The 13,746-nt window shown below is 39.3% G+C and overlaps 1 protein-coding gene across 1 annotated transcript in view; it reads right to left on the minus strand.

The window, feature by feature from the left end:
- pappa2 (pappalysin 2) overlaps positions 1 to 13,746 on the minus strand; it is a gene marked incomplete at its 5' end in the record, with an annotated part of 72,007 nt that overhangs the window by 35,833 nt on the left and 22,428 nt on the right. The window contains 9 exon segments of the mRNA XM_014004452.1: positions 393 to 570; positions 805 to 901; positions 989 to 1,054; positions 1,411 to 1,585; positions 2,729 to 2,864; positions 4,519 to 4,632; positions 5,864 to 6,060; positions 11,331 to 11,416; positions 11,498 to 11,626. Coding sequence (XP_013859906.1) covers positions 393 to 570; positions 805 to 901; positions 989 to 1,054; positions 1,411 to 1,585; positions 2,729 to 2,864; positions 4,519 to 4,632; positions 5,864 to 6,060; positions 11,331 to 11,416; positions 11,498 to 11,626 — 1,178 coding nt within the window.

The raw sequence follows: 13,746 nt of genomic DNA on the forward strand, positions 1-13,746 counted from the left end.
GTGCGTGCGTGCGTGCGTGCGTGCGTGCGTGCGTGCGTGCGTGTGTGTGTGTGTGTGTGTGTGTCTTGCTATCACACAAAATTTAGCTTTTCTAACACATTTGATCTCCTGGTTGGGTTTTTGGGAGGAATATTAGCATGATTTACAGACCTAAATTGCAAAACTTGTATGTTTAGTAGAGTGTGGGTTATATGACTTAAGTTATACGTTAAGTTATACTAAGAAAACAGCTTTGGCTGAATGTAAAATGCTAAATGGTAAATTTGACAAAAACATTCAGGACTAAACAACAGCTGTGTCTGGACTGAAGTCATGTACATTGGTCACTGGATCCACTGTTCTTTCATAAAAAATGACAGACTAAAATTCAATAGTTGAAATCGTTACGTTACCTTGTAGTATGGCTGGTGGTCCACAGGTAAAAGAACACTGTTTGCCAAAAGTGGTCCCCCAGGGGCAGCTGAATATGGCGTAATAAACATGAGACTGGTCAGGAAGGCCGCAGTCTACAGGCTCGCAGCTAACAACGCGATCCCATGAACCATGTAAACACTCCAGCTCTGCTGTTCTCTGGAAGTCAAAAAGGAAAGTGCCACAGTGAGAAAGATAAATCAATGTATTGTGCTATTTTGAAATGTTTTTAAATTCAAATAAAAAAAAACTTCTGGCTTCATACCATGCTCAAGTATTCATATTCAAAAATAACTAAATGGAGTCACGACTGCATAAAACAATGGCTTCCAAATAAATAGTAACACATTTTTACAGTATGAAGACATTTGTAGCAACCTAAACGGGGAGTACCTGGTGTGGTGGTGTCCCCCTCCCACTGAGGATAGTGATGCTGAAACCACGGTGACACTGGACAGAGCAGTGCGACGCCTCCCCCCCTCCTGTACACCTACAGAGACACACTGATATATAGATAGTTCTTTTGTTTTTGTTTTCACCTCTCTACCAGCCCAGTGTTTGGTTYTGTAAAGCCTACCTGACAGAGGCGTGCTTTATCTGCGGAGGATTACAGCTGTCCAGCTGACACGGCTGCCATAAACAGCTGTTGCAGGTGTGGAGGGAGAGAAGTAGAAGAATGAGAGGAGCCAAGGGAAACGTAAACTACGACTAATGTAATCCCTACTTCTGTCTCTGCCAACTGAAATTAGACCAGCTAAAATGTTTTACGGTTTTAGGATGCGTGATTACACATACTTACCTGCAGAATATGCAATAACATCCACCATTTGCAAAAAGGCAAAGATTTAGGAATGTTTACTTCAAATAAAGAAGAACAATCATCTGTACTCAGCGTATTGATTTAGAATATTGTCTACAATACCTTTATAAACAGTTCTGTGTGAGTGTGTGAGTGTGTTAAGTAGGTAGTTGTGGGAGAGCCCACCCTCTGATGCGCACCCGGTCAGGGCGAAGGTGCTGAAGTGACAGGAGGTCCTCAGAGCCACCCCTCTCACTGCCACAGAGGGGGAGGAGAGGAGAAGGATGACTGAGGACGTGAGGAAGAACGGCTGCGAAAGGTCGTGGGTCACGTTTACCACCAGGGGGTTTCGATGGCACGAGAGGTCGTGGGTGCCTGGGCGAGATGAAAGGGTTTCAAATAAACATTAATATACAGACGTGTCCGCTCCCACAAACGTTGATCAACTTGTGGAGATCCTAAACAGTAAGGATATTTGTGTTTGGTAGATTATTACTTTGTTTTAAGCCTGTTAATTTCCCTTTTAAATGGTGTCACATTTGTAAGGAACATGCATCTGTGGGATGAGCAATAGAGCTGAGTATGTAGATTATGCACGTGAAAAAATTAGCCAAAGCTTCTCTGCCAAACAGCTTGTTTTGCTGTTGTTTTTGACACTTGTTTTGGGCTTCTGAGAGGTGCTGCCAATTAGGTTCCGGTACAAGATTTATTACCAAGAAGAACTGGCTGTGTCCAAATTCAGGGACTGGGTCCTTCGGAGGACCCGGCCTACCCAGTCAAGGTGGGCCAGGTCCTTGGTAGACTGCAAAGACCGGAAAAAAGTGGCCGTGAATTYGAACGGTTTAGCCTTCTGCYTTATACCCGCCCTTACCGTGGCGTATGTCCTGTCGCCTACCAACTGTGACGATGCTAAGCTGAAGCAAAACTAGAATGAAATTCGCACAATATCAATATGAGTATTTTTAATATCATAAAACAGCTAAATTAACTTAAAGGCCATATTTGAAGAACTAACAGACCCACTGAGTGTGCACATTTATTCTCTAAACCAKCTTGCTTGATTTCCAACAAGAATAATAAAAAATAAAAATCATGTCAATGAAAATGACAAAAGCATTAACGACACAACAAGCTTGAAACTTTCATTTTTTTATACTGCCAGATTTGTATTTTAAACTGTACTCTCGTCTCACTTCGTCCATCATTACRAGCAGAAAAAAAATCTCTGGTCAGCCCGCAATGCATTTTGGGATAGATTGGACCGGGAAGGATCCATCGGACCTGTCCCTTAAATAAGGGGACAAAGGAGGGCGCATTTGAGGACTGCATCAGWGGAGTCTTTGAATTTGGACAGCCTCTGGTGCTGTGCGGTGATGTAAGCAGCCAACAAATTCGGCCTTCGGACAACACAGCCCCTAAATTTAGATAAAGCCATTGTTACTACAAATAAATAATCAACCAAACACATATTTCCTTACTTTTTTGTGCTAAGTATAGATACAAATCAAACCCAAGTACCTAATGAGTGGTTCTTGCCATCAGCATCAGACAGGAGAAGAGTGACAGTCCTGCGATACTGCTCCCCAGACCACAAACCATCTGAAGCCAAGTAAACCATTACAGAGGCTGCCACTCCAGAATTAACAAATCCCACCTGTTCCAATGTAAGTAAAAAAATATATATACTGAGTGTTTATTAACTTAAGCAATTAAAAAGTATTAAATTAAATGGTTTAGACATAAAAACCAACACAAGATTTGTCTAATTATTGTTAACGAAAAGCTGAAAACTATAAAAAATGATTAATTATAACAAAAGCMAGATGAAGTAGAAATAATGTGAAACATTTTTCAGGATGTGGCGACTTCATTCTGACTTGGTTTAATGTGATGACGATGGTACTACAAAGTTTTAGAATCCACTTATCAAGCATGCATCTTAAAAGCCTTCCATACATAAAACATTACTTTACAAAATGTTGAGTCCTGTAGAAAAAGGAACTTCCAAACAAAAAACTAAACTGATGCAGCTGTTTTTTTTTTTTTTTATAGAAACAGAGATGGCTGAGTGGATGGCTGAAGGGTCCTTTTTAGACCGAGCCATTCAAGAAAAGAGAGATGGCTCTGAGATAAAGAAAGGCATCTAAAAGAAATGGCGATATTTAGTGAAGAGCTGCCAGACACAGGTGTTATGAAAAAGGTTTTCTCAGACGCTGAAAGAGTCCTTAGGGAGAAGACGGGCGACCAAAGAGACCAAAGAGGTTCCAGGCATGAGTCTGTTAAAGAGAGTGTTCGTCAAAGAAGCAGGGGATGAAAAGATGAGTCACTCAACAAAGAAGCACAAGTCAGGAGAAAAAAAATGAAGTAAAATTAATGAGCGTGTGTGAGAGAAAAGAGGCAAGCTCTGCAATTCCAAAGATGATAAAAAAGTTTGCAAAGTCGTCAATCAAATCAGCAGCTGGACTGGACTTAGTCTGAACCTGAAGGGCTGATTATTAGAAAAGGAAAACAAGATATAAGCGCAGTTATGAGTCTGGAGAGGAGGTCCAGGTCCAAATAAGAGCATGTCTGTGAGATTTTATTTTATTTTATTTTTGAAAATTGATGAGGGTGACTGATCATAGTCAATGTAATGAATCATCTCATATTTTTTTAAATGTCCTTTTGTTTACTAAAATAAACTTCTTAATAGAACACTGAGTCATTTTGAAAATATTATGATCATTATGTGTAATTCTACATTTCAGATGGGCATTATTATCATAAATTATGACATGATTAGGATTGAAAGGACCTGTCAGAGATTACACTTGTGAGTATGATTATTCCTTCACATGCYAGTGTTTTTACAACTTGTGAACATTTCACATACTTAATTTTGAAGAATGAACTAATTATAAACACTCAATCTTTTCCTATTAATATACAGGGAGTGATTGTTGTTTAAATGTTTTGATGATTAGTGCTCATTTTGGGTAAAAAAATAATAATTAAATACTCCCCCAAAAAATAAAAATAATGTAAATACAGAACGAATGGAGGCTGGTCAGGATTGTTAATCATCTGCAGATTGTTAGAACTCTCAGATCACCACTGACCTGGAAAATGTGTAATTATATCAGCACGTTTGTTTGATTTGTGTTGTGTGTAAACATTTGAGCTGCAGTCTAATTGGGAGGCCTTTTAACTTGTTTAAAATTATTAGGAAGAGCTGGAAACTGTTAAAGACAGAGTAGCCACCCACAGTCCTTCGGTACAGGAGAAAATGCAATTAGTATGTGCTCATAATAACAAACATACACACATACCTTTAGCCAATATGAATGTTCCAGGCCATTGTTTGTGTCCGACTGGGCTGTGCAAGGGAACCAGGCCTCYGTAGGCAATAACTCACTCACCTCTGGGTGCTGAAAACTACAAAGCTTCACACAAAACACAGAACAAAGTACGTACAAAAAAAGATTATTTCCTATTATTTTTTATAGTATCATTATTTTTGCACAAAAAGTCAAACAAAGATTGAATTACGGACCACAAATCCAGACAGTAAAATCTGAGACGATTGTGTGAAAAGAGTAAAATTGAACGTGGATGTTTTCTTCACTTCAGAAAACCCAGTTTCTGTTTCGATTTGTCGACCTTCTTTATTAGAGTGAGTCTTTTTTATTTTACTACTAATGCCAAATATTGAGCTGTGACCTGAGTATTTTAAGTGTATTATTCAAAACTTGGTCTTAATAAAAATGAGTTTAATGACATATTCAGATGATGGTGTAAAAACACAAGGTTATTTTAATCAGTACACACAAAAAGAAAAATACATGAATTTGGGTCCAGAAGGACTTAATTTCTCTTGTATTACAGCTTTTGACAAGTCAGGGTGACCTTASTCATGACTACTGATTTGTTGTCTTCCTTGCATCATTGAAGCACAAAAATCCAACTCTGAGGTCAACATACCTCCCAAAACAAAACGGCTTAAAAAGCTGTTCTTCTAAGAACTTGTTTAACTTGGCCTCTGATTTGCATGTGACCGTATATTAAGAGAAGATTAATTTAAAGTTCACAGATAAAACAATCTGGCAGAATTTAAAGTGATCAAACGTTAAAAGAATTTTCTCTGTTGGACAGAGTAAATCATAAATACTAAAGAAAAAGTTGAGTTACACTGTATTTAAGATGTTATGTCTTTAAACGACCTGCCAAATATCTCAAGTCTTTTCTCATAAGGCCTCGAAAGTGCCGCAGGTGATCCTGTGAGTCTTGTCACCATTTTTTTTTCTATCAGGCTCTTTAAAAAAATCTGACATCTGTAAATGATGAAAATTTACCAATTATACGACCTTGCAAAATGTATTCAACCCGAACGGGCTCCAAGTTCGTTACGACCTGGCTCATTGGGTCACAGCATGAAATGTATACCAAACAATAAATGTTTATTATCAAAGCAGATTTATGAATAAAAAAGGTCAGTACAACCTTAGAACAAGGCAGAATTACACTGAAATAAAATTTAATTAGCATTAGGTCCGAACCCCAAACACTTAAAGAGATGAAGCACAGTGTCATAAAATCTACATTAACTCTTCAGTTCAAATTCTAGATATTGCGTTCAACAGGATGTGGAGGATTTTTTTTTTTCACGTGGCATACCTTGGGAAATGATGGCTCCCCTGTGGCAGCACTGGCAGGACAGAGGTTGGGGTCCTGGTGAGACGCAGAGGCAGTCAATGCCCACTGATCTGTGTACCCCAAAGGAGTGAAGTAACCACAGTCTTGTACACTGGAGCTCTGCTCGAACTCCTCACACACACCGTCACCATCGTAAACGTAACACTGACTGGGTTCACCTTAGGAGACAGGGAAAACAGAGCAAGATGAGGATTTATGAAAGAATTTAAAACCTGGTTTCTTAATCTGGCACTGTGGACACTCTTCCCCCACTGTCAGAAAGTCATCCAAATTTATTTGTCGGTGAACCAAATCTGCGTAAATCTATTCTGTATTTTCTTTGGCAACTAATGTCAGCCTTGTCAACTCAATCAAATCTGAGTCTCTGTGCTGTCGACAGATTACGTATTATAGGAGGACATGGACCTTGACTTGAGTTATTTGTCCAAAAATAAAGTAATTTTGAGATATCAATAAAAAGAAACCCAATATTAAGCTTGAGGGGCTATTTTGATGTAAAAAAAAAAATCTGCCATTGGATCCTGGGTATCTGTAGGTCCACAAGTAACAACAGCAACATTATAAGGAACTGTCAAAATAATGATCCATTCTTAATCCAAGTATGGTAGAAAGAGAAAACCCAGACTATAGTGTTGTTTAGCTTACATTTGTCAACCTCTTAAGAATGAAATGTAAAAAATTTAAGTTAAAAGATACTCTAAATGGCTGCCCAGAAAGTAAAGCATAAGTATTTTGATTTAGACAAAAAGCAGGTTGTTCAGTTAGTTGAAGAAAAACACTATATTTAAATATTATATAATCGCAAGTCAGCCCAAACCCCAGCCCCATCCTGCCATGGATTGATGGATGGACGTCACACCATTGGGAAACTACTGTTTCTTCAACAAATGCTGACTAAATGAGAATGAAGGGATATAATTCAAATGTTGTTTGCAAACAGTAGATGAAAATTGTAGCTCAATTTACTTTTAGATAGCTCACTTTCATGTGCTCACTTTCATGTGTCATCCAGAGCCGGAGCCAGGGGGTGACCAGGGGTGGCCATGGCCACCACAGAAAATCTTTGGCCACCCCAACCACTGCTGCTTCGCCAGTAACACTTAGGTGAGGCTGTTTCTATATGCAAAATGTTCAGCACGATGGCTCAGTGGTTAGCACTGACACCTCATAGCAAAAAGGTCCTGGGTTTAATATTGTATAAATTACACTTATCTGTTCTATGATCAGCATATATCACATTTGCTGTGAGGCAAAAGTGCTGGCTAACTGCTTTACCCTGCAGCCTAATTCAGAAAACTCAATGTTATACTGTCTTTCTGACTCTATATGGAAACACAAGATTAGGTGCACTCAACATCCACCTAAGCTTCTGAAAATAATCACCTCTAAGTTTTGCATTTTTATTGTGTTTTGTGATGCTGAAAACAAAGAAACAACAAGAACCTGCTTTCTTTAACAATCTCATGTAACTGCATCGCCTCTTTTTATATTTGCTGAAACAGGCAGGTAAAAACGACACTTGAGAAGTATACTACATCAAAACTCATCAACCCTAAAAAGGGCATATGGTCTGCAATAGATGGAAGCATTTGTTGTGGTTACGGCAGAACTCTGGTAAAATTGAGAACAAAAACAAAACAGAACAGCTTAGTGAGATTTAACAGGGTCAAGAAAATGTGGCTAGAAAACCCAAACAAATACTCTGCCTATGACTAAGATGCAAAACTGAATAATTGTTTTTAGGAGTTGCAATTTGTATAAATCTGTTATTGCCAAATTGTTTTCCTTCCTAGTCATGATGTTTTGTTTTGTTTTTTTTATTGTAAAAAGAGATGTAATAGTTTCAGTCACGGCATGGCGAACCTTGGTGAGAGACGGCCGGGGGGGGGCTATCCCCTCCGCTGAGTTCCCCCCTCTTGACAAATAAATTGAGTGGGTGATGGAAATTCTAGCCCTGTAACAAGCTCGCGTAGCCCCACAAGCCTTTACAGCAAACATGAATAACTACCCTCACGCTGCCAGTGGAAACAACACATGGCTCGAAAAGAAAGCAACATGCTGTTTGATCTCTGGTGAACTGTCACAGTTTCTTCACAATATTCTGGAGTATTTATGAGATAAAGCTTCTGGCAAAAGGAAAAGCTTTTAAGTGAACATTCCATAACGCAGAGTTTTAAGGGTATTGCAAAACGTACCGCAACAACAGAGATTATTACCTTTTAGGTTCATAATAATGTCTGAATGTATCTAGAACAAAGCCTTTTAGCGAGCAGGAGATAAACAAGACAGCTGCTGTAAAGACCGGTGAATGCCAGGAGATAAAACGTATCAACGTCTCAGTGCCAGTGAGCCTAATGCGTTTGTCTGCATGAGGGAATGTTATGGAAAAGTCTTTTTTTTTATTTTTACCATATATAGACAAATGAACACAGGCAGAGTTTTCAGTTTAAGAAGAAGTATTTTGGGTAAACTCCCTCGCGTGTTGTGTTGTTTCTGTTGTGGCTTGTTTGCACGCTTCAAAACAGGGTGAGACGCAGAACATTGTTGTTCAGCGGTGGTCTCACAAGTGACGGGGGCACTTTCTGTGGCATCTTTGTTTGTTTTTTGTCTTGTTGTGCTGCATGTTTTTGGTACTTTTTATATCTTTCTGACCACCTGACCCTGGGTTTAAAAAGAAAGCATTGAAACGCAAATTGGTTTTGGTTGTTTTTTTTTTTTTTCATAGTAAGAAAAGGGAGCATCATTGCAAATGTGAATCTATTACCTGTGGCCCAAACTTAAAAGCAAAACCAGATGACTTAMTCTGTCACAACCTGACTGCTTTGTAAGGTTTTTCGATTAACCTTAATTTTGGGAAGTTTATTTTTGAAAGAAACCATCCATCTCCATCTCCTGCCTCTTATCTGTGGTCAGGTCAGACAGGCCCAGGAGAGAAACCCAGACATCCCTTTCCCCAGCCACACTTTTCAGCTCGTCTTCGGGGACCCAAAGTGTTCCGAAGCCAGAGAAGATAATTCCTCCAGCGAATCCTGGGTCTTTCACTTATCCTCCTACCAATGGGATGTGCACGAAACACCTCTAAAGGGAGGCRTCCAGGAGGCATCCCAGCTGGAACCACCTCAACTGACTGCTTTCAATATGGAGAAGCAGCAACTCTTCTCCAAGCTCACCCTGGATGATGGAGCTCCTCACACTATCTCTAAAGCTGAGCCCAGCCACCCCACAAAGGAAGCTCATTTTGGGCACTTGTATCCAGGATCTTGTTCTTTGTCATGATCCACGCCTCATGACCACAGGTGAAGGTTGGAACTAGGGTTGGGCAATATTGGCAAAAAAATGACTCACGATTAATTGTGGTATTTAGCCGATAACGGTTAATTTGATGATTAATCCCCTGGAGTCCCTGGACACCTCTGTGTCCTAGTCACATGAGCAATTTAGCAGGAAAGATTTGCTCTTCGTAAAAATCTGTTCCAAATTGTAACAAAATTACAGACTTCAGGCTATACATCTAATTTTAAATTGTGTTGATAGATAAATAAATTACAGAACATTTTTTTWAAATGTTCGTCATATTTGAAGCGGAGAGGAGCACCAAGCGGACTCTGCCTGGTGTATTAATCGTATTAATCGTCAAGTGCCAGAAAATAATCGATTAATGTTTTTCTGACGACTAATTGCACACGATACGGTTATGCCCAACCCTAGTTGGAACGAAGACAGACCAGTAAATCGAGATCTTTGCCCTTCAACTCAGTGCTTTCTTCACCACAACTGACTGAAGAGACACCCTCATTACTGAGAATGAGGCCCCAATCCTTTGATCCATCTCTTGCTCCATCCTACCATTACTTGTCAACAAAACATTCAGTTACTTAAACTCCTCCACTTGAGGCAGAGATTCACCCCAGAGAATGGATTCCAACCCTTTTCTGGACAAGAACCATGGCCTCAGATTTAGAGGAACTGACCCCCATCCCAGCCACTTCACACACACAAAACACCCCAGYGCATGCTGGAAGTCTTGGCCCAAAGGTGCCAACAGAACCACATCATCAGCATAAAGCAGAGACAAGACCCTGTGGTTCCTAAACCAGACACCCTCCTCGCCACGACTACACCTTGAGATCCTGTCCATAAACACCAGAAACAGAATTGGAGACAAGAGACAGCCCTGGTGGAGTCCAACCTGCACTGAGGACTTGATAGCCCTTAACAGCAACACAGACACATAAAAAAATACAAATTTTAATCAGTAAACTACACAACTCTCTTTACACATATATCACACATAAAACAATGTTAAAARCAGTGTTAAACAATGAAATGAGTTTAACACTGTTTTTAACATTGTTTTATCAGTGATAATAAAGCTTATTCTATTMTATTCTATCTCACACGTCTCTTCATTAATTTTTAACCATACAKGTAATTTTAACAAACTTTAGTTTCAAATTCAAAGCATATCAATTTTTTGCCCATGTCTGAGTGGTTGTGATTTTGATCATCTGTCTGTAGCCAAAATATCTCATGAACCAGGGGTCAAGTTTTCAAACTGCATTGTTTCAACATGATTACTGCAAAAACTAACAAGCACTAACAGATTGCAATATCTATTTTTGATTCAATGATCCTAGTCCAAAACTCTGGCATGAAAGGCGGGCAATATGCATTCCTTCAAGGAATGCTWTAGTCTTAATTTCCAGTTGTTGTGATCTCCAGTAAAAAGAGCTTGCAAACTGTTGTGTGTGTGGATGGTGGAAAAGCCTTGTTTACTTAAGATAAAGGTTATGAAAAACTGGAAAAACAATTTTCAAAACACATTCTGGCAAACGTCCAACCCAAACCCCAGCACGGTTTGTGATAAAAATCTACAAGCTTAATTTATTAGGAGTCACGACTACGTAGGGATTGCCTAAGGCTAAAATTAATGAAGAAACATGAGTGAGATATATGCGTGAAGAGAGAGTTCTGTATTTTACTGATTAAAATTGTTTTTTTCCCTGGTGTTTCTTAGCCAGCTAAATGTCCAAATGCTTAAAAAAAAGAGTCTGGTAACTTAACAAATTCATTTTTGTTTTTCCTTTTATACTTCTCAGCTCATCTGTTTTCTCTTATGTTGCTGTGATGTTGCATTAATGGTCTGTGGAATCCACTCCAGCCAGAAGCTTTTATGTCTTGTAAATTCCCTTTGATTGGCATGATAGTTTTTACTAAATGYTGCTGCATGCACAAATGAGATGTTTCTGGCTGCTTAACGCCTGTTTTTTCACCCTGAAAGTTTATTCGTGACTCATGGCTAACATGCAGGACAGAAGCAGACATGTTGGTTTTAAAGTGGGACTTTGTAAAACTGTTGTGACTTATTTTGAAAGAGACTAAACAGTGTGATGTATGTATCTTCGGCAGTGGAGAGATTGGTACGCACCGTTACAGCTAAAGCCTGCCTCCCTTCGGCATTTCTTGGAGCAGCCATCGCTGTCCAACAGATTGCCGTCGTCGCACTCCTCCGTCCTGCAGAGAAAGAATCATCATCGTCGTCATCGTCCTTTTCTTGGCTACTTTTTTTAGTGAATTCAAACGAGGTGCACAGACCCCTGTACGAGACCATCCCCGCAGTAGGACTGCCCATGTGTGTAGATAAGAGGTGGTGAGGGATAGCTGAGGAGACCATCTGCTTCCACCTGGACTGTGTACTGGTACTTGACTCCCTGAATAACAGAGCTGAGGAAGTTAAGAAAAGAAATGAGACATTTTTTTTTAATTTATACAATTTTTATTATGAAAAGTTGAGTTAAGTTATAATAAAAAGTTTGTGTTGTTCTTTAATAGAGTGACATACAGTGGCTTACTGCTAGTATTATTTTTCTAGGCATGTTTACTCATTTGGTACTTTATGAAACAATATGTAGCGTATTTTAACCTACCACCAAAAGGCAAATAGCGAGGAATAATGTTTTGGTCTGAGTGTTTGTGTGCCAGTCCATTTCCTAAGTATGAACTAGTCCAATTGTAATGAAACTGTTAGAAAGTACTGATTRGATGAACATCTACAACTGACAGTATTTTCAAGTTCTGAATAAGACAGCTACAACTTTTCCTTTCCCACGATAGGATGATCTTGGTCTAAAATTYTGGTATGAAAGGAGGCAGGTGGTSTGCATTCCTTCRRGGAATGCTGGTCCTCAATAYARGAAWTTTTTCTGCCATCTCATAAAAACTATGTGTGGTAAATTTTGATCATTTTGAAAAGGTTGTGTAATAGCGGAGACAAAAGTACAAAGAAACTCCTCCTATCTGTAACCTTAACATGACCTTAAAGTCCCATTGCAAGAAATGTGTGAATTAGCCAGTGGCTCCAATGTCATCAGTATCGATTTGTTTTGACGTGCCGTGCATATAAAAAGCACCTCGTCTCTGTTTTCCCAGCACAAATGTACTGATTCTGTGTCGGCCTGGTGTGAAAGGTAACATGTGCACAACCACAGTTTTTAGCTGGTGGGTTCAGGTTCAACTCACTTTAAAAACTCTCCTCATCAATTRTGGAAAAAAGGAAACAAAGAATAAGAAAATATTCCTACTTTCCAGTTTTCTGTACTTTCACTATAGTCAGCAACATCCTCCTCTCCCCTGCCAAATCTGTCTGTTGTCAGAGGCTTTGCATTACATGGTGTCAAATGGCATTCGTCCCTCTTTATTAGACAGGCCACAGAAACAAAAAACAGAAACTGAAACTCATACAAATTGAAAGATTGACTGCTGTGGTATGACCGCAACGCCATACTGGAAGGGGCAGACTGTCAATGCAAAYAATTTATCATGGCTAGATTTTTGTGTAAACTTACAGCTAAATATTACTCCGGGTTCACAAGGCAGGATTATTATGCCAAATTTTGTCCCGATTCCAACAACCTTAAGGATGCTCCGATTACCATGATGGCTCTAAAAGTAATATTAGCAGATATCCCTGCCCTGTGTGGTGAGTTAAGAGTGATCTAGTCAGCCAGGAAGGACGTCGGGACCTTTCCAACCTCAAATCGGGATATTCAACACGTWGGATTGTCTTGACCCGATATTGCAGCATGTGTGGCCGAGAACAATCGAGTTCGCAACCTGTTGTATGTGATACTGTATGTAGCGAATCCGAAAGAGAGGTGACAGAAACATGGAACTTGAAACTCAGAAAACAAARCCATGGTGCAGCAGAAAGTCCAGTGGACATCTAGTAGAGCTCCTGCATTAGGCATTGGTTTTTCATTGGTTAGTTTCAGCCTATTAGAAACATTCATTGCACACGTTTGTACCTTGGAAACATGTTTTTGCCTGATAGAATATGTCCTGACAATTATTTCTATCAAATCAAATCTAATTACWGTCAATRGCAAAYAGATTCAATAATGTACTGAGCTAAATTTAACATGTTAYCACWTTCATCTTCACAAGCTAACAGTACTGTCTGTTGAGTTGTCCTCACTCTAACAAMATGGCCGCTCTCTCCGACCTTGAAAARCCTCTACTCAATATAACTCGTCAGACACACTTCAAGTGTTATAACATCTTGCGAGATCTTGAAATTATACTTAAGACTGAGCGTACTGTAATTTACAAGGTTGGATCAAAATAGCAACAGTGTGTGACTCTGTCCCTTCTCATCATAAGATAATTTTTAGCATAAAACTCAGACATGAAAGGCAAATGACTGATGGAATGTTGAGTGTTGCATTACTGAAATGACTTCTTCCTATTTCTCTTTTTTGATGTTACCTTACATTATATTGTTTGAGCATTTGTAAGCCTTTTATCAGTGGTGGGCACCAGTCCACTAAAGAGCAAATCCGCTAATT

Source organism: Austrofundulus limnaeus, unplaced genomic scaffold, assembly GCF_001266775.1.
Source record: "Austrofundulus limnaeus strain Quisiro unplaced genomic scaffold, Austrofundulus_limnaeus-1.0 Scaffold24, whole genome shotgun sequence".
NCBI lineage: Eukaryota > Metazoa > Chordata > Actinopteri > Cyprinodontiformes > Rivulidae > Austrofundulus > Austrofundulus limnaeus.